Raw genomic sequence first — 25,121 nt, forward strand, 5'->3', positions numbered from 1 at the left:
TACTTTATGTGTGTGTGTGTGTTACTTTATGTGTATGTGTGTGTGTTACTTTATGTGTGTGTGTGTGTGTTACTTTATGTGTGTGTGTTACTTATGTGTGTGTTACTTTATGTGTGTGTGTTACTTTATGTGTGTGTGTGTGTTACTTTATGTGTGTGTGTGTTTGTTACTTTATGTGTGTGTGTTTGTTACTTTATGTGTGTGTGTTTGTTACTTTATGTGTGTGTTACTTTATGTGTGTGTGTGTTACTTTATGTGTGTGTGTGTGTGTTACTTTATGTGTGTGTGTGTGTGTGTTACTTTATGTGTGTGTGTTACTTTGTGTGTGTGTTACTTAATGTGTATGTGTGTGTTACTTTATGTGTGTGTATGTGTGTTTTACTTTATGTGTGTGTTACTTTATGTGTGTGTGTTATTTCATGTGTGTGTGTTGTTTTATGTGTGTGTTTGTGTGTTACATTATGTGTGTGTGTTACTTCATGTGTGTGTGTGTGTGTGTGTTACTTTATGTGTACGTTACTTTATGTGTGTGTGTTATTTCATGTGTGTGTGTGTGTGTTGTTTTATGTGTGTGTTTGTGTGTTACGTTATGTGTGTGTGTGTTACTTTATGTGTGTGTGTGTGTGTGTGTGTGTGTGCGTGTGTGTGTGTGTGTGTGCGAATCAGACCTGGGTTCAAGTACATGTGTGTTTCAGTATCTGGTCTTCCAAATACTTTTTCGATGTATTTGAGTATTTTTAAACAAGTACTCTTATTTGATTTTTTTAATGGTTATTTTGTAAAAAATAAATACTATTTGAGAGTTTTTTCAAATACCTGGGTTAAATGCATGGGAGTGTATTTGAGTAATTACACATTCATAAAAATATTAAACTGCTTGTCTTTCCAAATAAAATATATTTGAATAGTTACTTTGAATGTATATGAAAGTAATTTAGATATTTGAAATAGTATTTGAACCCAGGTCTGTTGCTTGTGTGTGCCCTTATGTCTCTGTGTGTCACAGGATGCGCTAGGTGTCAACACTCCTCTGTCAGTGGCAGTACAGGCGCTGGCACGGCCTCTAACAACCTAACCCTCTAACACAGCACTGGACCCTCTCCAAGTCACACAGACAGGCAGGCAGGCCAACCCACCCCAGCCTTCATCTCCCCAGTGATGAGCGTGAGCTTGCACATTTCAGCATCATGCCAACACTTCCTGGGGATTCAGAATAAAAAGGGATCTTTGATCTATTCTAGTTACTAGTTGGAATATATTCTTAGGCTTGCCAAATGGCTCCCTATTCCCTATGTAGTGCACTACTTTTGACCTGACACCTATGGGTCCTGATCAAAAGTAGTGCACTTCACAGGGAATAGGGTGCCATTTGGGACAAATACGAAAACATATAATGCTGTGAAACCCAGTGGTATGGTTATGCACTGTGGTAGCTGTATCTCTCACTACAGCACAATATGGGTCGTATCTAACTACTGTGGTAGCTGTATCTCTCACTATAGCACAATATGGGTTGTATCTAACTACTGTGGTAGCTGTATCTGACACTACAGCACAACATGGGTGGTATCTAACTACTGTGGTAGCTGTATCTGACACTACAGCACAACATGGGTGGTATCTAACTACTGTGGTAGCTGTATCTGACACTACAGCATGACATGGGTCGTATCTAACTACTGTGGTAGCTGTATCTCTCACTACAGCACAACATGGGTGGTATCTAACTACTGTGGTAGCTGTATCTGACACTACAGCACGACATGGGTCGTATCTAACTACTGTGGTAGCTGTATCTTTCACTACAGCACAACATGGGTCGTTTCTAACTACTGTGGTAGCTGTATCTGACACTACAGCACAACATGGGTCGTATCTAACTACTGTGGTAGCTGTATCTCTCACTACAGCACAACATGGGTGGTATCTAACTACTGTGGTAGCTGTATCTGACACTACAACATGACATGGGTCGTATCTAACTACTGTGGTAGCTGTATCTCTCACTACAGCACAACATGGGTGGTATCTAACTACTGTGGTAGCTGTATCTGACACTACAGCACGACATGGGTCGTATCTAACTACTGTGGTAGCTGTATCTTTCACTACAGCACAACATGGGTCGTTTCTAACTACTGTGGTAGCTGTATCTGACACTACAGCACAACATGGGTCGTATCTAACTACTGTGGTAGCTGTATCTCTCACTACAGCACAACATGGGTGGTATCTAACTACTGTGGTAGCTGTATCTGACACTACAGCACAACATGGGTCGTATCTAACTAATGTGTCAGCTGTACCTCTCACTACAGCACAACATGGGTCGTTTCTAACTACTGTGGTAGCTGTATCTGACACTACAGCACAACATGGGTCGTATCTAACTACTGTGGTAGCTGTATCTCTCACTACAGCACAACATGGGTCGTTTCTAACTACTGTGGTAGCTGTATCTGACACTACAGCACAACATGGGTCGTATCTAACTACTGTGGTTGCTGTATCTCTCACTACAGCACAACATGGGTTGTTTCTAACTACTGTGGTAGCTGTCTCTGACTTTTCTTAGTATATTTATAGTAATGCTCTCCACATGTAGTGGATATATCTTAACCATCCAGCCAATCACAGTATAATACACTAAGCTCTCCACAGAGTCCCGCTCCTAAGATCCCTATAGTGCCATTGAATTACTGTTTATTTTCTCTTCCTTCATAATGGATTGGCCAATTTCAGTTCATCTAAGATAATTCACTGTAGAGGTATCCACATAATGACTAACAATGCTTCTGACCGGCTGGCTCAGGCCTTTTCACTCCCCAGCGTACGATTAAGCTGGTATTTAGCCTGTAGCGTGCATGCTAATCTAAATAGTAAATACTCCACGACTGGGGGGGAGAGAGTGGCGTGTCTATGTCTTAGGACTCGGAAGGACCCCTTCTCTGTCAGAGTTGAGCTGAGTGTTCTAACCGCTTATAGGCGTCTATGGAGATGCCTGTTTGTCTATGTGCCGCTGGGCTGGGCTGGGCTGAATTGACTGGGCCAGCGTGAGGAAGGAAGCTGAGTTTCATCAAGCCAGCCCCCAGGTACCAGTGGCTTGGTGGATCCTGGTTAATGTGTGTTCCCATGGTGCAGAGCAGTATTAAGCACCAGGTGGAACAGGAAAACATTCCATGACTGGGTTGAGAGAGAGAGAGGGAGAGACAGAGAAAGGGAGAGACAATCTTTGAAGGCTTTGGAGAATCTCCATTGAAATTGAGTTATATTTGGTTGCTTCTTCCTTGACCTTTGACCATAGTATCTTCAGTACCGTGCCTTCATATGGGAAGATGTATTCAGTCGTTAAGTAACCAATCCAAAGCCTCATGTCACATGGCTATGAATCACTGAAGCTTGCTCCAGTCTCTGTGGTCAACTGTTGTCAGTCGGACCGCTCTACGTTATGGTCGCACAGCTCTCCATGGTCCTCCCATGACCACACATTCTGACCACGGTCCTGGTCATCTAAGGTCAGGTTGTGCATGGGTTTAGGTTGGGAGAGACTCCCTTTCCTCTCCTCACAGCAGACCCCAGCGATGTTGGCCACGCAGTCTCTGTCTCTCTTGCTCTCTGTCTCTCTTGCTATCTCTCTCTCTGTCCCTCTCCCTGTTCCTCTCCATTCTCCATCCTAACCCCAAAGGGACAACACCCAGTCCTGTCTCCCTCCCTCTCATTGAGGGTGCTGTGGTGGTGGGACACCAAAGAGAAGCATCCCCCTCTCCACCAAACTCAGGGGGGGAAATGGATGACAGGGAGAGAGAGGAAGAGAGAGAGAGATTGAGAGAGAGAGAGGAGCCGCCTGTGAGTTTGTCGGTTGGTGGCTGTCTGTCCTGGCTGTCCTCTGTGACACAGTGGCGGACTGACTCGTTGGCTTGGCTGACTGACTGCTTGGCTGGCTGACTGACTGGTTGGCTTGGCTGACTGACTGCTTGGCTGGCTGACTGATTGCCTGGCTGGCTGACTGTCTAGGCCTGTCTCCCTGGCCTCTCCACTCCGGTCCCTGCTGGTTAGATGCTGTCTGATTCAGAGCAACACTTCCATTCAGCTGGAAACCACGCTGTTGGAACGAACCCATTACATCAGTGGTCCATCCTCATCCTTCATCCTCACACTGAAGTATTTTCTCTTGGGAGACAACCACTGTGGCTGCGTCTTAAATAGCATCCTATTCCCTATATCCTGGTCAGAAGTTGTACATTATAAGGAATAGTGTACCATTTGAGACACTCTGTAGAGAGGATATGGTAACTTCAGGTTAGAGTTGAACAAACTATTGGGCATATGAAAGGAAGCATGGTGAGTTCAGGTTAGAGTTGAATGGACTATTGGGCATATGAAAGGAAGCATGGTAACTTCAGGTTAGAGTTGAATGGACTTTTGGGCCTTTGGAATGAAGCATGGTGACTTCAGGTTAGAGTTGAACGGACTATTGGGCCTTTGGAAGGAAGCATGGTGACTTCAGGTTAGTTGAATCTAGTACATGCTAACTCCAAAGAGTTTATAAGCCATACACTCCTTTGTCTCGAAGATGATGAAGATATTAAAGCTAATAAACTTCTCTTGAATCTTCCATTATTCCCCTGGTAATCACATGTATCATATCTAATCTTTGATCTTGGTAATCACGTTAATCAAATCTAGTCTTTGGTCTTTGTAATCATATTTATCATATCTAGTCTTTGGTCTTTGTAATCATATTTATCATATCTAGTCTTTGGTCTTTGTAATCATATTTATCATATCTAGTCTTTGGTCTTTGTAATCGTATTTATCATATCTAGTCTTTGGTCTTTGTAATCATATTTATCATATCTAGTCTTTGGTCTTTGTAATCGTATTTATCATATCTAGTCTTTGGTCTTTGTAATCATATTTATCATATCTAGTCTTTGGTCTTTGTAATCATATTTATCATATCTAGTCTTTGGTCTTTGTAATCATATTTATCATATCTAGTCTTTGGTGTTTGTAATCACATTTATCATATCTAGACTTTGGTGTTTGTAATCACGTTTATCATATCTAGACTTTGGTGTTTGTAATCACGTTTATCATATCTAGTCTTTGGTCTTGGTAATCACGTTTATCATATCTAGTCCTTGGTCTTGGTAATCACATTTATCATATCTAATCTTTGGTGTTTGCAATCACATTTATCATATATTTATTATATCTAAACAAAACCAGTTGAGAAGGTTCAGGCAAGCTGAAAGGGCATGGTGACAATAGACAGAAGGCCTATATTCTCATATCAACAAGGCTCTTGAGCCAGTAATTTTAGGAGGCCTCAGGGCATATTCAAACTGTGTCATACACACACACAGACACTCACTCACCCCTGAAAACAAACGGCGCTGGTGTTGAGTTGAGAGTGTGAGACGTGACACGTCTGGTGGAATGGAATCACTTCCTCCTGTGAACTGGGCGCCCATTGTCACTGCGACCCCTACCCAGTTAACCTCCGACCCAGGGGTCAACATGACAACTAGCCCACTGAGGATTCGGGTGTGTGTGAGCGTGCAGAGAGTGTGTGTGTTTGCGCGTTCGCAGCCACAGGTGTCTGGTAGGGTGTCAAGTGGGCTTTTGGGGCCTAATTTTCACCATCTGTTTCCAGGGTGATGGGATGGGGGGAGGGGTTACCAACACATGTCTGGAGGAAGGAGGGAGGGAGGGGAAGGGCGGTGGGCAGAGGGGGTGAATGGAGGGACGAAGCAGGCCGCAGGAAGACTGGCAGGTGCTTGTGGATGTTAGCCCCTCTTTTGCCCCCTTCACTGGGGGGGATTCAGAGTAATTGCGGGGTCGAGTTTAGGGTGGGGTTGTTGGATCTCAAGATCAGAGGTTAGGACAGAGCCGAGGGCATGCACGCCACTCAGAGAGGCACCTTCTGTGTGTTAACTTACTTTTTAATGAGGCCTGTTTGCTAACTTCCTCTCTGTTGAGGCCTGTGTTGGGGGGAGTGGGCTTGGTCATGTTACTAATTATCATGTTGGGAGGGGTGTGGGCTTGGTCATGTTACTAATTATCATGTTGGGGTGGAGTGGGCTTGGTCATGTTACTAATAATCATGTTGGGAGGGGAGTGGGCTTGGTCATGTTACTAACAATCATGTTGGGAGGGGAGTGGGCTTGGTCATGTTACTAATAATCATGTTGGGGGGGAGTGGGCTTGGTCATGTTACTAATTATCATGTTGGGAGGGGAGTGGGCTTGGTCATGTTACTAATAATCATGTTGGGAGGGGAGTGGGCTTGGTCATGTTACTAATAATCATGTTGGGAGGGGAGTGGGCTTGGTCATGTTACTAATACTCATGTTGGAGGGGAGTGGGCCTGGTCATGTTACTAATAATCATGTTGGGAGGGAGTGGGCTTGGTCATGTTACTAATAATCATGTTGGGGGGAGTGGGCTTGGTCACGTTACTAATAATCATGTTGGGGGGAGTGGGCTTGGTCATGTTACTAATACTCATGTTGGAGGGGAGTGGGCCTGGTCATGTTACTAATAATCATGTTGGGAGGGAGTGGGCTTGGTCATGTTACTAATAATCATGTTGGGGGGAGTGGGCTTGGTCACGTTACTAATAATCATGTTGGAGGGGAGTGGGCTTGGTCACGTCACTAATAATCATGTTGGAGGGGGGGGCTTGGTCATGTTACTAACAATCATGTTGGGAGAGAGTGGGCTTGGTCATGTTACTAATAATCATGTTGGGAGGGGAGTGGGCTTGGTCATGTGACTAATAATCATGTTGGGGGGAGTGGGCTTGGTCATGTGACTAATAATCATGTTGGGGGAGTGGGCTTGGTCATGTGACTAATAATCATGTTGGGAGGGGAGTGGGCTTGGTCATGTTACTAATAATCATGTTGGGAGGGGAGTGGGCTTGGTCATGTTACTAATAATCATGTTGGGAGGGGAGTGGGCTTGGTCATGTTACTAATAATCATGTTGGGAGGGGAGTGGGCTTGGTCATGTTACTAATAATCATGTTGGGGGGGAGTGGGCTTGGTCATGTTACTAATAATCATGTTGGGAGGGGAGTGGGCTTGGTCATGTTACTAATAATCATGTTGGGAGGGGTGTGGGCTTGGTCATGTTGCTAATAATCATGTTGGGAGGGGAGTGGGCTTGGTCATGTTACTAATAATCATGTTGGGGGGAGTGGGCTTGGTCACGTTACTAATAATCATGTTGGGAGGGGAGTGGGCTTGGTCATGTTACTAATAATCATGTTGGGAGGGGTGTGGGCTTGGTCATGTTGCTAATAATCATGTTGGGAGGGGAGTGGGCTTGGTCATGTTACTAATAATCATGTTGGGGGGAGTGGGCTTGGTCACGTTACTAATAATCATGTTGGGAGGGGTGTGGGCTTGGTCATGTTACTAATAATCATGTTGGGAGGGGAGTGGGCTTGGTCATGTTACTAATACTCATGTTGGGGGGGAGTGGGCTTGTCATGTGACTAATAATCATGTTGGGAGGGGTGTGGGCTTGGTCATGTTACTAATAATCATGTTGGGGGGGAGTGGGCTTGGTCATGTTACTAATAATCATGTTGGGAGGGGTGTGGGCTTGGTCATGTTACTAATAATCATGTTGGGAGGGGAGTGGGCTTGGTCATGTTACTAATAATCATGTTGGGAGGGGAGTGGGCTTGGTCATGTTACTAATAATCATGTTGGGAGGGGAGTGGGCTTGGTCATGTTACTAATAATCATGTTGGGAGGGGAGTGGGCTTGGTCATGTTACAAATAATCATTTTGGGAGGAGAGTGGGCTTGGTCATGTTACTAATAATCATGTTGGGGGGGGGGAGTGGGCTTGGTCATGTTACTAATTATCATGTTGGGAGGGGAGTGGGCTTGGTCATGTTACTAATAATCATGTTGGGGGGAGTGGGCTTGGTCATGTTACTAATAATCATGTTGGGGGGAGTGGGCTTGGTCATGTTACTAATAATCATGTTGGGTGGGGTGTGGGCTTGGTCATGTTACTAATAATCATGTTGGGGGTAGTGGGCTTGGTCATGTTACCAATAATCATGTTGGGAGGGGTGTGGGCTTGGTCATGTTACTAATAATCATGTTGGGAGGGGAGTGGGCTTGGTCATGTTACTAATAATCTTGTTGGGAGGGGAGTGGGCTTGGTCATGTTACTAATAATCATGTTGGGGGAGTGGGCTTGGTCATGTTACTAATAATCATGTTGGGGGGAGTGGGCTTGGTCATGTTACTAATAATCATGTTGGGGGAGTGGGCTTGGTCATGTTACTAATAATCATGTTGGGGGGAGTGGGCTTGGTCATGTTACTAATAATCATGTTGGGAGGGGTGTAGGCTTGGTCATGTTACTAATAATCATGTTGGAGGGGTGTAGGCTTGGTCATGTTACTAATAATCATGTTGGGAGGGGAGTGGGCTTGGTCATGTTACTAATAATCATGTTGGGAGGGGTGTAGGCTTGGTCATGTTACTAATAATCATGTTGGGGGGGAGTGGGCTTGGTCATGTTACTAATAATCATGTTGGGAGGGGTGTGGGCTTGGTCATGTTACTAATAATCATGTTGGAGGGGAGTGGGCTTGGTCATGTTACTAATAATCATTCTGGAGGGGAGTGGGCTTGGTCATGTTACTAATAATCATGTTGGGGGGAGTGGGCTTGGTCATGTTACTAATAATCATGTTGGGGGGGGGGCTTGGTCATGTTACTAATAATCATGTTGGGAGGGGAGTGGGCTTGGTCATGTTACTAATAATCATGTTGGGGGGGAGTGGGCTTGGTCATGTTACTAATAATCATGTTGGGGGGGAGTGGGCTTGGTCATGTTACTAATAATCATGTTGGGAGGGGAGTGGGCTTGGTCATGTTACTAATAATCATGTTGGGGGGGAGTGGGCTTGGTCATGTTACTAATAATCATGTTGGGAGGGGAGTGGGCTTGGTCATGTTACTAATAATCATGTTGGGAGGGGTGTGGGCTTGGTCATGTTGCTAATAATCATGTTGGGAGGGGAGTGGGCTTGGTCATGTTACTAATAACCATGTTGGGGGGAGTGGGCTTGGTCACGTTACTAATAATCATATTGGGAGGGGTGTGGGCTTGGTCATGTTACTAATAATCATGTTGGGAGGGGAGTGGGCTTGGTCATGTTACTAATAATCATGTTGGGAGGGGTGTGGGCTTGGTCATGTTGCTAATAATCATGTTGGGAGGGGAGTGGGCTTGGTCATGTTACTAATAATCATGTTGGGGGGAGTGGGCTTGGTCACGTTACTAATAATCATGTTGGGAGGGGTGTGGGCTTGGTCATGTTACTAATAATCATGTTGGGAGGGGAGTGGGCTTGGTCATGTTACTAATACTCATGTTGGGGGGGGAGTGGGCTTGTCATGTGACTAATAATCATGTTGGGAGGGGTGTGGGCTTGGTCATGTTACTAATAATCATGTTGTGGGGGAGTGGGCTTGGTCATGTGACTAATAATCATGTTGGGAGGGGTGTGGGCTTGGTCATGTTACTAATAATCATGTTGGGAGGGGAGTGGGCTTGGTCATGTTACTAATAATCATGTTGGGAGGGGAGTGGGCTTGGTCATGTTACTAATAATCATGTTGGGAGGGGAGTGGGCTTGGTCATGTTACTAATAATCATGTTGGGAGGGGAGTGGGCTTGGTCATGTTACTAATAATCATGTTGGGAGGGGAGTGGGCTTGGTCATGTTACTAATAATCATGTTGGGAGGGGAGTGGGCTTGGTCATGTTACTAATAATCATGTTGGGGGGAGTGGGCTTGGTCATGTTACAAATAATCATTTTGGGAGGAGAGTGGGCTTGGTCATGTTACTAATAATCATGTTGGGGGGGGGGGGTGGGCTTGGTCATGTTACTAATTATCATGTTGGGAGGGGAGTGGGCTTGGTCATGTTACTAATAATCATGTTGGGGGGAGTGGGCTTGGTCATGTTACTAATAATCATGTTGGGAGGGGTGTGGGCTTGGTCATGTTACTAATAATCATGTTGGGGGGAGTGGGCTTGGTCATGTTACTAATAATCATGTTGGGGGGAGTGGGCTTGGTCATGTTACTAATAATCATGTTGGGAGGGGTGTGGGCTTGGTCATGTTACTAATAATCATGTTGGGGGTAGTGGGCTTGGTCATGTTACCAATAATCATGTTGGGAGGGGTGTGGGCTTGGTCATGTTACTAATAATCATGTTGGGAGGGGAGTGGGCTTGGTCATGTTACTAATAATCATGTTGGGGGGAGTGGGCTTGGTCACGTTACTAATAATCATGTTGGGAGGGGTGTGGGCTTGGTCATGTTACTAATAATCATGTTGGGAGGGGAGTGGGCTTGGTCATGTTACTAATAATCATGTTGGGAGGGGTGTGGGCTTGGTCATGTTGCTAATAATCATGTTGGGAGGGGAGTGGGCTTGGTCATGTTACTAATAATCATGTTGGGGGAGTGGGCTTGGTCATGTTACTAATAATCATGTTGGGAGGGGAGTGGGCTTGGTCATGTTACTAATAATCATGTTGGGAGGGGTGTAGGCTTGGTCATGTTACTAATAATCATGTTGGAGGGGTATAGGCTTGGTCATGTTACTAATAATCATGTTGGGAGGGGAGTGGGCTTGGTCATGTTACTAATAATCATGTTGGGAGGGGTGTAGGCTTGGTCATGTTACTAATAATCATGTTGGGGGGGAGTGGGCTTGGTCATGTTACTAATAATCATGTTGGAGGGGAGTGGGCTTGGTCATGTTACTAATAATCATGTTGGAGGGGAGTGGGCTTGGTCATGTTACTAATAATCATTCTGGAGGGGAGTGGGCTTGGTCATGTTACTAATAATCATGTTGGGGGGAGTGGGCTTGGTCATGTTACTAATAATCATGTTGGGGGGGGGCTTGGTCATGTTACTAATAATCATGTTGGGAGGGGAGTGGGCTTGGTCATGTTACTAATAATCATGTTGGGGGGGAGTGGGCTTGGTCATGTTACTAATAATCATGTTGGGGGGGAGTGGGCTTGGTCATGTTACTAATAATCATGTTGGAGGGGAGTGGGCTTGGTCATGTTACTAATAATCATGTTGGGGGGGGCTTGGTCATGTTACTAATAATCATGTTGGAGGGGAGTGGGCTTGGTCATTTACTAATAATCATGTTGGGGGGGAGTGGGCTTGGTCATGTTACTAATAATCATGTTGGGGGGGGGCTTGGTCATGTTACTAATAATCATGTTGGAGGGGAGTGGGCTTGGTCATGTTACTAATAATCATGTTGGGGGGAGTGGGCTTGGTCATGTTACTAATAATCATGTTGGGGGGGGGGCTTGGTCATGTTACTAATAATCATGTTGGGGGGGAGTGGGCTTGGTCATGTTACTAATAATCATGTTGGGGGGGAGTGGGCTTGGTCATGTTACTAATAATCATGTTGGGAGGGGTGTGGGCTTGGTCATGTTACTAATAATCATGTTGGGGGGGAGTGGGCTTGGTCATGTTACTAATAATCATGTTGGAGGGGAGTGGGCTTGGTCATGTTACTAATAATCATGTTGGGAGGGGAGTGGGCTTGGTCATGTTACTAATAATCATGTTGGAGGGGAGTGGGCTTGGTCATGTTACTAATAATCATGTTGGGGGGAGTGGGCTTGGTCATGTTACTAATAATCATGTTGGGGGGAGTGGGCTTGGTCATGTTACTAATAATCATGTTGGGGGGAGTGGGCTTGGTCATGTTACTAATAATCATGTTGGGGGGAGTGGGCTTGGTCATGTTACTAATAATCATGTTGGGGGGAGTGGGCTTGGTCATGTTACTAATACTCATGTTGGGGGGAGTGGGCTTGGTCATGTTACTAATACTCATGTTGGGGGGAGTGGGCTTGGTCATGTTACTAATAATCATGTTGGGAGGGGAGTGGGCTTGGTCATGTTACTAATACTCATGTTGGGGGGAGTGGGCTTGGTCATGTTACGAATAATCATGTTGGGAGGGGAGTGGGCTTGGTCATGTTATGAATAATCATGTTGGGAGGGGAGTGGGCTTGGTCATGTTACTAATAATCATGTTGGGAGGGGAGTGGGCTTGGTCATGTTACTAATAATCATGTTGGGAGGGGAATGGGCTTGGTCATGTTACTAATAATCATGTTGGGAGGGGAGTGGGCTTGGTCATGTTACTAATAATCATGTTGGGAGGGGAGTGGGCTTGGTCATGTTACTAATAATCATGTTGGGAGGTGAGTGGGCTTGGTCATGTTACTAATAATCATGTTGGGAGGGGAGTGGGCTTGGTCATGTTACTAATAATCATGTTGGGAGGGGAGTGGCTTGGTCATGTTACTAATAATCATGTTGGGAGGGGAGTGGGCTTGGTCATGTTACTAATAATCATGTTGGGGGGAGTGGGCTTGGTCAATTTTACAAATAATCATTTTGGGAGGACAGTGGGCTTGGTCATGTTACTAATAATCATGTTGGGGGGGGGGGGGAGTGGGCTTGGTCATGTTACTAATTATCATGTTGGGAGGGGAGTGGGCTTGGTCATGTTACTAATAATCATGTTGGGGGGAGTGGGCTTGGTCATGTTACTAATAATCATGTTGGGAGGGGTGTGGGCTTGGTCATGTTACTAATAATCATGTTGGGGGGAGTGGGCTTGGTCATGTTACTAATAATCATGTTGGGGGGAGTGGGCTTGGTCATGTTACTAATAATCATGTTGGGAGGGGTGTGGGCTTGGTCATGTTACTAATAATCATGTTGGGGGTAGTGGGCTTGGTCATGTTACCAATAATCATGTTGGGAGGGGTGTGGGCTTGGTCTTGTTACTAATAATCATGTTGGGAGGGGAGTGGGCTTGGTCATGTTACTAATAATCTTGTTGGGAGGGGAGTGGGCTTGGTCATGTTACTAATAATCATGTTGGGGGAGTGGGCTTGGTCATGTTACTAATAATCATGTTGGGGGGAGTGGGCTTGGTCATGTTACTAATAATCATGTTGGGGGAGTGGGCTTGGTCATGTTACTAATAATCATGTTGGGAGGGGAGTGGGCTTGGTCATGTTACTAATAATCATGTTGGGAGGGGTGTAGGCTTGGTCATGTTACTAATAATCATGTTGGAGGGGTATAGGCTTGGTCATGTTACTAATAATCATGTTGGGAGGGGAGTGGGCTTGGTCATGTTACTAATAATCATGTTGGGAGGGGTGTAGGCTTGGTCATGTTACTAATAATCATGTTGGGGGGGAGTGGGCTTGGTCATGTTACTAATAATCATGTTGGGAGGGGTGTGGGCTTGGTCATGTTACTAATAATCATGTTGGAGGGGAGTGGGCTTGGTCATGTTACTAATAATCATGTTGGAGGGGAGTGGGCTTGGTCATGTTACTAATAATCATTCTGGAGGGGAGTGGGCTTGGTCATGTTACTAATAATCATGTTGGGGGGAGTGGGCTTGGTCATGTTACTAATAATCATGTTGGGGGGGGGGCTTGGTCATGTTACTAATAATCATGTTGGGAGGGGAGTGGGCTTGGTCATGTTACTAATAATCATGTTGGGGGGGAGTGGGCTTGGTCATGTTACTAATAATCATGTTGGGGGGGAGTGGGCTTGGTCATGTTACTAATAATCATGTTGGAGGGGAGTGGGCTTGGTCATGTTACTAATAATCATGTTGGGGGGGGCTTGGTCATGTTACTAATAATCATGTTGGAGGGGAGTGGGCTTGGTCATTTACTAATAATCATGTTGGGGGGGAGTGGGCTTGGTCATGTTACTAATAATCATGTTGGGGGGGGGCTTGGTCATGTTACTAATAATCATGTTGGAGGGGAGTGGGCTTGGTCATGTTACTAATAATCATGTTGGGGGGGAGTGGGCTTGGTCATGTTACTAATAATCATGTTGGGAGGGGTGTGGGCTTGGTCATGTTACTAATAATCATGTTGGGGGGGAGTGGGCTTGGTCATGTTACTAATAATCATGTTGGAGGGGAGTGGGCTTGGTCATGTTACTAATAATCATGTTGGGAGGGGAGTGGGCTTGGTCATGTTACTAATAATCATGTTGGAGGGGAGTGGGCTTGGTCATGTTACTAATAATCATGTTGGGGGGAGTGGGCTTGGTCATGTTACTAATAATCATGTTGGGGGGAGTGGGCTTGGTCATGTTACTAATAATCATGTTGGGGGGAGTGGGCTTGGTCATGTTACTAATAATCATGTTGGGGGGAGTGGGCTTGGTCATGTTACTAATAATCATGTTGGGGGGAGTGGGCTTGGTCATGTTACTAATACTCATGTTGGGGGGAGTGGGCTTGGTCATGTTACTAATACTCATGTTGGGGGGAGTGGGCTTGGTCATGTTACTAATAATCATGTTGGGAGGGGAGTGGGCTTGGTCATGTTACTAATACTCATGTTGGGGGGAGTGGGCTTGGTCATGTTACGAATAATCATGTTGGGAGGGGAGTGGGCTTGGTCATGTTATGAATAATCATGTTGGGAGGGGAGTGGGCTTGGTCATGTTACTAATAATCATGTTGGGAGGGGAGTGGGCTTGGTCATGTTACTAATAATCATGTTGGGAGGGGAATGGGCTTGGTCATGTTACTAATAATCATGTTGGGAGGGGAGTGGGCTTGGTCATGTTACTAATAATCATGTTGGGAGGGGAGTGGGCTTGGTCATGTTACTAATAATCATGTTGGGGGGGAGTGGGCTTGGTCATGTTACTAATAATCATGTTGGGAGGGGAGTGGGCTTGGTCATGTTACTAATAATCATGTTGGGAGGGGAGTGGGCTTGGTCATGTTACTAATAATCATGTTGGGGGTGTGGGCTTGGTCATGTTGCTAATAATCATTTTTCTGCAGGTGTTTTCCCAATGTTCTGATAATACAACTGATGGAATTGACAGTAGTAAAATCTAGTAAAATACTCCAACCTCCAATTGACCTGTACTGTAGTAGTATCAACATCTTTGCAGGCTGTCCTGCCAAGCCGAATACACTTAATTGTGTGTGTGTTTGGGTGTGTGTGTGTGGGGGGGAGGCCCATCCAGCCCTGAATGTCAGTTAGTCAGGTGGGCCAGGCCTGCGAATGATTAGATGGGATGGAGTGGATTAAGTATAGAGGGGGGGTTGTAGTACTTGGAACAGCTGCTGATTAAAATGACTGCTTGCGCTTTCTTTCTCTCTCTTTCTCCCTCTCCCTCTCTCTCCACCTTCCGCCCTCTATACCCCTCTCTCTCTCTTTCTACAGAGGAGGAAGAAGAGGATGAAGAAATCACAGAGCTGAAGCCTGATCCAGAATCTGACCAGCAGGAGGAAGAGGACACCAAGGAGATGAAAGAGGGTAAGAAGAGGGGGAGGAGAAGAATGGGCATGGTTAGAGGAGGATGAGAAGAGGGGGAGGAGAAGACGATGCATGGGTAGAGGGGGATGAGATGAGGGGGAGGAGAAGAAGGGGCATGAATAGAGGGGGAGGAGAAGAGGGGACATGAGTAGAGGGGCAGGAGAAGAAGGGGCATGAGTAGAGGGGGAGGAGAAGAGGGGGCATGAGTAGAGGGGCAGGAGAAGAAGGGACATAAGTAGAGGGGCAGGAGAAGAAGGGACATAAGTAGAGGGGCAGGAGAAGAAGGGACATGAGTAGAGGGGCAGGAGAAGAAGGGGAGTGAGTAGAGGGGCAGGAGAAGAAGGGGCATGAGTAGAGGGGGAGGAGAAGAAGGGGAGTGAGTAGAGGGGCAGGAGAAGAAGGGGAGTGAGTAGAGGGGCAGGAGAAGAAGGGGCATGAGTAGAGGGGGAGGAGAAGAAGGGGCATGAGTAGAGGGGGAGGAGAAGAAGGGGTATGAGTAGAGGGGGAGGAGAAGAAGGGGCATGAGTAGAGGGGGAGGAGAAGAAGGGACATGAGTAGAGGGGCAGGAGAAGAAGGGACATGAGTAGAGGGGGAGGAGAAGAAGCGGCATGAGTAGAGGGGGAGGAGAAGAAGGGACATGAGTAGAGGGGGAGTAGAAGAAGGGGCATGAGTAGAGGGGAAGGAGAAGAAGGGGAGTGAGTAGAGGGGGAGGAGAAGAAGGGGAGTGAGTAGAGGGGGAGGAGAAGAAGGGGAGTGAGTAGAGGGGGAGGAGAAGAAGGGATATGAGTAGAGGGGGAGGAGAAGAAGGGGCATGAGTAGAGGGGGAGGAGAAGAAGGGGCATGAATAGAGGGGGAGGAGAAGAAGGGGCAGGAGAAGAAGGGGCATGAATAGAGGGGGAGGAGAAGAAGGGGCATGAGTAGAGGGGGAGGAGAAGAAGGGGAGGAGAAGAAGGGGAGGAGAAGAAGGGGCATGAGTAGAGGGGGAGGAGAAGAAGGGGCATGAGTAGAGGGGCAGGAGAAGAAGGGGCATGAATAGAGGGGGAGGAGAAGAAGGGGCATGAGTAGAGGGGCAGGAGAAGAAGGGGCATGGGTAGAGGGGGAGGAGAAGAAGGGGCATGAGTAGAGGGGGAGGAGAAGAAGGGGCATGAGTAGAGGGGGAGGAGAAGAAGGGGCATGAGTAGAGGGGGAGGAGAAGAAGAGGCATGAGTAGAGGGGGAGGAGAAGAAGGGGCATGAGTAGAGGGGAAGGAGAAGAAGGGACATGAGTAGAGGGGCAGGAGAAGAAGGGACATGAGTAGAGGGGCAGGAGAAGAAGGGGCATGAGTGGGTTTGCTGTCGAATGAAATTGTTTACAGTAAAGAAGGGGAAAGATGAAAGGTGAAGTAATGGTAAGAAATACAATAGCTTTAGCGGAAGGGAGTGTTTGCATCCCAAATGTCACCCTATTTCCTATTGGGCCCTGGTCATAAATAGTGCACTATATAGGCCATTTGAGTTCAGGTGAGTTGAAGCATATATGTCAGATAATCATTTCTGAGACTGAACTCTCCAGTTTAACCACCACCTTGGTTTGGGAAACAGTATACAGAAACATAACATATTTCAATTCAAAACAAGTCAAAGCCATGAATCAATTCATCAAATATATTTATAAAGCCCTTTTTACATCAGCAGATGTCACAAAGTGCTTATACACAAACCCAGTCTAAACCCCAAACAGCAAGCAATGCAGATGTAGAAGCACGGTGGCTAGGAAAAACTCCCTAGAAAGGCAGGAACCACCCCTCAGAGGAACCAGGCTCTGAGGTGTGGCCAGTCCTCTTCTGGCTGTGTCGGGTGGAGATTATTGAAGACGTTCAAACTTTCATAGATGACCAGCAGTGTCAAAGAGAGAGAAAGTGAGAGATGGGAGAATTAGAAGGAGCATACTGTAGATCACACAGGACACCAGATAAGACAGGAGAAATACTCCAGATAGGACAGACGGACCCTAGCCCCCTGACACTGGAGTCTGAGACAGTGGGAGTCGGGGGACACTGGCCCCGTACCAAAGTTACCCCCGGAGAGGGCCATCCAGGCAGGATATAACCCCACCCACTTTGCCAAAGCACAGCCCCACACCACCAAAGGATATCAAAGACCACTAATGTACTACCCTGAGACAAGGCTGAGTGTAGCCCACCAAGATCTCCCCCACACACACAGGGACGATGGGAGAGCGCGAGCACAGGAAGGCTGGGCGAGCGTGAGGATAGGAAGGATGGGGAGCGCGAGGGCAGGAAGGATGGGAGATCCTTAGGACAGGAAGGATGGGAGAGCGCGAGGACAGGAAGGATGGGAGAGCCCGAGGACAGGAAGGATGGGAGAGCCCGAGGACAGGAAGGATGGGAGAGCCCGAGGACAGGAAGGATGGGAGATCCTGAGGACAGGAAGGATGGGAGAGCACGAGGACAGGAGGATGGGAGAGCCCGAGGACAGGAAGGATGGGAGAGCGCAAGGACAGGAAGGATGGGAGAGCCCGAGGACAGGAAGGATGGGAGAGCCCGAGGACAGGAAGGATGGGAGAGCCCGAGGACAGGAAGGATGGGAGATCCTGAGGACAGGAAGGATGGGAGAGCACGAGGACAGGAAGGATGGGAGAGCCTGAGGACAGGAAGGATGGGAGATCCTGAGGACAGGAAGGATGGGAGGGAGCGAGGACAGGAAGGATGGGAGAGCCCGAGGACAGGAAGGATGGGAGAGCCCGAGAACAGGAAGGATGGGAGAGCCCGAGGACAGGAAGGATTGGAGAGCGCGGGCAGGCCAGTGACTCAGACCTGTAACATTGTTGATATTAGAGGCATTACACCATTCACCATTTACAATATAACAATCCGATGTAACCTCTTAGATGTATCACCCATCCACAGGTCATGTCCCAAATGGCACCCTATTCCCTATATAGTGCTCTACTTTCGACCAAAGACCTATGTGCCCTGGTCAATACTAGCGCACTACAAAGGGAATAGGGTGTGTAATTGGGGACAAAACCTCAGCCCAGCACCAGCCTTCTCTACTCCCACATCGCCAGTCAAACTGTCACTAAACAAAGCCGTTGGAGCGTGAGTGAGCGGTCACTCACCCCCGCTGGCGGATCGGATGCCAATCTCTGTGGCCGAGGTCCAGCTTATCGGCCCGTAGCCCTGTGGGTCAGACCTGATTAAAAACGTGTCACTTGACCCACTCTGGGGGACTTCAAAAAGAACAGAGGAGACTCGGGGGTGGGGCAGAGAGGGACGGCGAGGGGACATAGATGGGGGCGGAGAGGACATTCTTTGTGAGGCTGGTGCAAGGAGTAAATAACTTCACTAAAGGAGGGTAAAATGAGGCCTGTTGAGGCCAGGGGCTGTTCCTGTTAAAACACACACACTATTACACACACACTATTACACACACACTATTACACACACACTATTACACACACACACACACTATTACACACACACTATTACACACACACACACTATTACACACACACACACTATTACACACACACTATCACACACACACTATTACAGACACACTATTACACACACACACACACTATTACACACACACTATTGCACACACACTATTACACACACACTATTACACACACACTATTACACACACACACTATTACACACGCACTATTACACACACACTATTACACACACACACTATTACACACACACTATTACACACACACACACTATTACACACACACACACTATTACACACGCATACACTATTACACACACACTATTACACACACACTATTACACACACACATACACACACACACACACACACTATTACACACACACACTACTACACACACACACTATTACACACACTATTACACACATACACACTATCACACACACTATTACACACACACACACACACACTATTACACACACACACTATTACACACACACACACACACTATTACACACACACACTATTACACACACACTATTGCACACACACACACACACACTATTACACACACACTATTACACACACACACACTATTACACAAACCCTGTTACACACACACATACACACACTATTACACACACACTATTACACACACTATTACACACACACACACACTATTTCACGTACACACACACACACACACACACACTATTACACACACACTATTACACACACACACACCCACACACACATACTATTACACACACACTATTAAACACACACTATTACACACACACACACTATTGCACCACACACTATTACACACACACACTATTACACACACACTATTACACACACACACACTATTACACACACTATTACACACACACACTATTACACACACACACTATTACACACACACACACACACTATTACCCACACACTATTACACACACACTATTACACACACACACACTATTACACACACACACACACACACTATTACACACTCACACACTATTACACACACACACTATTACACACACACACTATTACACACACACACATACTTTTACACACACACTATTACACACACACACTATTACACACACACACACACTATTACACACACACACACACTATTACACACACACTATTACACACACTATTACACACACACACACACACTATTACACACACACACACTATTACACACCACACACACACACACACTATTACACACACACATACACACACTATTACACACACACACACTATTACACACACACTATTACACACACACACACACACCACACACTATTACACACACTATTACACACACACACTATTACACACACACACTATTACACACACACACACACACACACTATTACACACACACTATTACACACACACACACTATTACACACACACTATTACACACACACACACACACACACTATTACACACACACACACCACTATTACACACACACACACACACCACACTATTACACACACACATACACACACTATTACACACACACACACTATTACACACACACTATACACACACACACACACACACACACTATTACACACACTATTACACACACACACTATTACACACACACACTATTACACACACACACACACACACACTATTACACACACACTATTACACACACACACACTATTACACACACACTATTACACACACACACTATTACACACACACACACACACACTATTACACACACACACACACTATTACACACACACACACTATTACACACCACACACATACTTTTACACACACACTATTACACACACACACTATTACACACACACACTATTACACACACACACACTATTACACACACACTATTACACACACTATTACACACACACACACACACACACTATTACACACACACACACACACACACACTATTACACACACACACACACACACACACACTATTACACACATACACACTATCACACACACTATTACACACACACACACACACACTATTACACACACACACTATTACACACACACACACACACACTATTACACACACACTATTACACACACACTATTGCACACACACACACACACACACACACACTATTACACACACACTATTACACACAAACACTGTTACACACACTATTACACACACACACACTATTACACAAACACTGTTACACACACACATACACACACTATTACACACACACTATTACACACACTATTGGCACACACACACACACACACTATTTAACGTACACCACACACACACTATTACACACACACTATTACACACACACACACCCACACACACATACTATTACACACACACTATTAAACACACACTATTACACACACACACACTATTGCACACACACACTATTACACACACACACTATTACACACACACTATTACACACACACACACACACTATTACACACACACACTATTACACACACACACACACACTATTACACACACACTATTACACACACACACACTATTACACACACAATATTACACACACACACTATTACACACACACACACACACACACTATTACACACACACACACTATTACACACACACACACTATTACACACACACACATACTTTTACACACACACTATTACACACACACACTATTACACACACACACACTATTACACCACACACACACTATTACACACACACTATTACACACACTATTACACACACACACACACTATTACACACACACACACACACACACACACTATTACACACACACACACACACTATTACACACACACACATACACACACTATTACACACACACACACTATTACACACACACACTATTACACACACACACACTATTACACACACACTATTACACACACTATTACACACACACACACACTATTACACACACACACACACACACTATTACACACACACACACACACTATTACACACATACACACTATCACACACACACACACACTATTACACACACACACACACACACTATTACACACACACACTATTACACACACACTATTGCACACACACACACTATTACACACACACTATTACACACAAACACTGTTACACACACTATTACACACACACACACTATTACACAAACACTGTTACACACACACATACACACACTATTACACACACACTATACACACACTATTACACACACACACACACACACTATTTCACGTACACACACACACACACACACTATTACACACACACTATGACACACCCACACACACATACTATTACACACCACACTATTTAAACACACACTATTACACACACACACACTATTGCACACACACACTATTACACACACACACTATTACACACACACACACACACACTATTACACACACTATACACACACACACTATTACACACACACACTATTACACACACACACACTATTACACACACACTATTACACACCACACTATTACACACACACACACTATTACACACACACTATTACACACACACACTATTACACACACACACACACACTATACACACACACACACTATTACACACACACACACACTATTACACATCACCCACTACTTTTACACACATATCCACACAACTATTACACAACACACACTATTACACACACACACACTATTACACACACACTATTACACACACTATTACACACACATACACACTATTACACACACACACACACACACACTATTACACACACACACACACTATTACACACACACATACACACACTATTACACACACACACACTATACACACACACTATTACACACACACACACTATTACACACACACTCACTATTACACACACACTATTACACACACAATATTACACACACACACACACTATTACACACACACACACTATTACACACACACACTATTACACACACACTATTACACACACACACACACTATTACACACACACACACTATAGCACACACACTATTACACAAACATTACACACACACACTATTACACACACACACACACACACTATTACACACACACTATTACACACACACTATTATACACACACACACACTATTACACACACACACTATTACACACACACACACACACTATTACACACACACACTATTCACACCACACACACACACACAGTATTACACACACACTATTACACACACACATACTATTACACACACACACACACTATTACACACACACACACTATTGCACACACACACTATTACACACACACTATTACACACACACACACACACTATTACACACACACACTACTACACACACTATTACACACATACACACTATCACACACACTATTACACACACACACACACACACTATTACACACACACACACACACACACTATTACACACATACTATTACACACACACATACTATTACACACACACACACACACTATTACACACCACACACACACACTATTACACACACACTATTATACACACACACACTATTACACACACACACTATTACACACACTATTACACACACACACTATTACACACACACACACACACTATTACACACACTATTACACACACACACTATTACACACACACACACACTATTACACACACACACACTATTACACACACACACAATATTACACACACTATTACACACACACACTATTACACACACACCATTACACACACTATTACACACACACTATTACGCTGGGCCCGCCCGTTATTACAGGGAGGAGGAGAGGAGGGAAGGACCTCGGAGGACTTTGTTTATTCTTATTTGCCAAGTGATTTACTTTGCAGCTGGTCATGTACTACTTTACAGCTGGTCATGTACTACTTTGCAGCTGGTCATGTACTACTTTACAGCTGGTCATGTACTACTTTACAGCTGGTCATGCACTACTTTGCAGCTGTTCATGTACTACTTTACAGCTGGTCATGTACTACTTTACAGCTGGTTATGTACTACTTTGCAGCTGTACTACTTTGCAGCTGGTCATGCACTACTTTGCAGCTGGTCATGTACTACTTTACAGCTGCTCATGTACTACTTTACAGCTGGTCATGCACTACTTTACAGCTGCTCATGTACTACTTTACAGCTGGTCATGTACTACTTTACAGCTGGTCATGTACTACTTTACAGCTGGTCATGTACTACTTTGCAGCTGGTCATGTACTACTTTGCAGCTAGTCATGTACTACTTTACAGCTGGTCATGTACTAGTTTACAGCTGGTCATGCACTACTTTACAGCTGGTCATGTACCACTTTGCAGCTGGTCGTGTACTACTTTGCAGCTGGTCATGTACCACTTTACATCTATACTACTTTGCAGCTGGTCATGTACTACTTTGTAGCTGGTCATGTACTACTTTGCAGCTGGTCATGTCATGTACTACTTTGCAGCTGGTCATGTACTACTTTACAGCTGGTCATGTACTACTTTGCAACTGGTCATGTCCCCCTTTGCAGCTGGTCATGTACTACTTTGCAGCTGGTCATGTACTACTTTGCAGCTGGTCGTGTACTACTTTACAGCTGGTCATGTACTACTTTACAGCTGGTCATGTACTACTTTGCAGCTGGTCATGTATCACTTTGCAGCTGTACTACTTTGCAGCTGGTCATGTCCCACTTTGCAGCTGGACATGTACTACTTTGCAGCTGGTCATGTATCACTTTGCAGCTGTACTACTTTGCAGCTGGTCATGTCCCACTTTGCAGCTGGACATGTACTACTTTGCAGCTGGTCGTGTACTACTTTACAGCTGGTCATGTACTACTTTACAGCTGGTCATGTACTACTTTGCAGCTGGTCATGTATCACTTTGCAGCTGTACTACTTTGCAGCTGGTCATGTCCCACTTTGCAGCTGGTCATGTACTACTTTGCAGCTGGTCATGTATCACTTTGCAGCTGTACTACTTTGCAGCTAGTCATGTATCACTTTGCAGCTGTACTACTTTGCAGCTAGTCATGTCCCACTTTGCAGCTGGACATGTACTACTTTGCAGCTGGTCGTGTACTACTTTGCAACTGGTCATGTCCCACTTTGCAGCTGGTCATGTACTACTTTGCAGCTGGTCATGTACTACTTTGCAGCTGGTCATGTACTACTTTACAGCTGGTCATGTACTACTTTACAGCTGGTCATGTACTACTTTGCAGCTGGTCATG

The 25,121-nt window shown here is 45.3% G+C and overlaps 1 protein-coding gene across 5 annotated transcripts in view; it reads left to right on the plus strand.

Annotated features, from left to right (window-relative positions):
• The window catches only part of LOC109904393 (cytoplasmic dynein 1 intermediate chain 1-like), a 129,455-nt gene that overhangs the window by 49,714 nt on the left and 54,620 nt on the right, over positions 1-25,121 (plus strand). For all 5 annotated transcript variants that reach the window (XM_031788911.1, XM_031788913.1, XM_031788909.1 and 2 more), the window contains one exon: positions 15,332-15,424. In XM_031788911.1, the coding sequence (XP_031644771.1) occupies positions 15,332-15,424 (93 nt within the window). The remainder of the gene's footprint in view (positions 1-15,331; positions 15,425-25,121) is intronic.

The sequence above is a fragment of the Oncorhynchus kisutch genome, linkage group LG14 (assembly GCF_002021735.2).
Source record: "Oncorhynchus kisutch isolate 150728-3 linkage group LG14, Okis_V2, whole genome shotgun sequence".
Classification (NCBI taxonomy): Eukaryota; Metazoa; Chordata; class Actinopteri; order Salmoniformes; family Salmonidae; genus Oncorhynchus; species Oncorhynchus kisutch.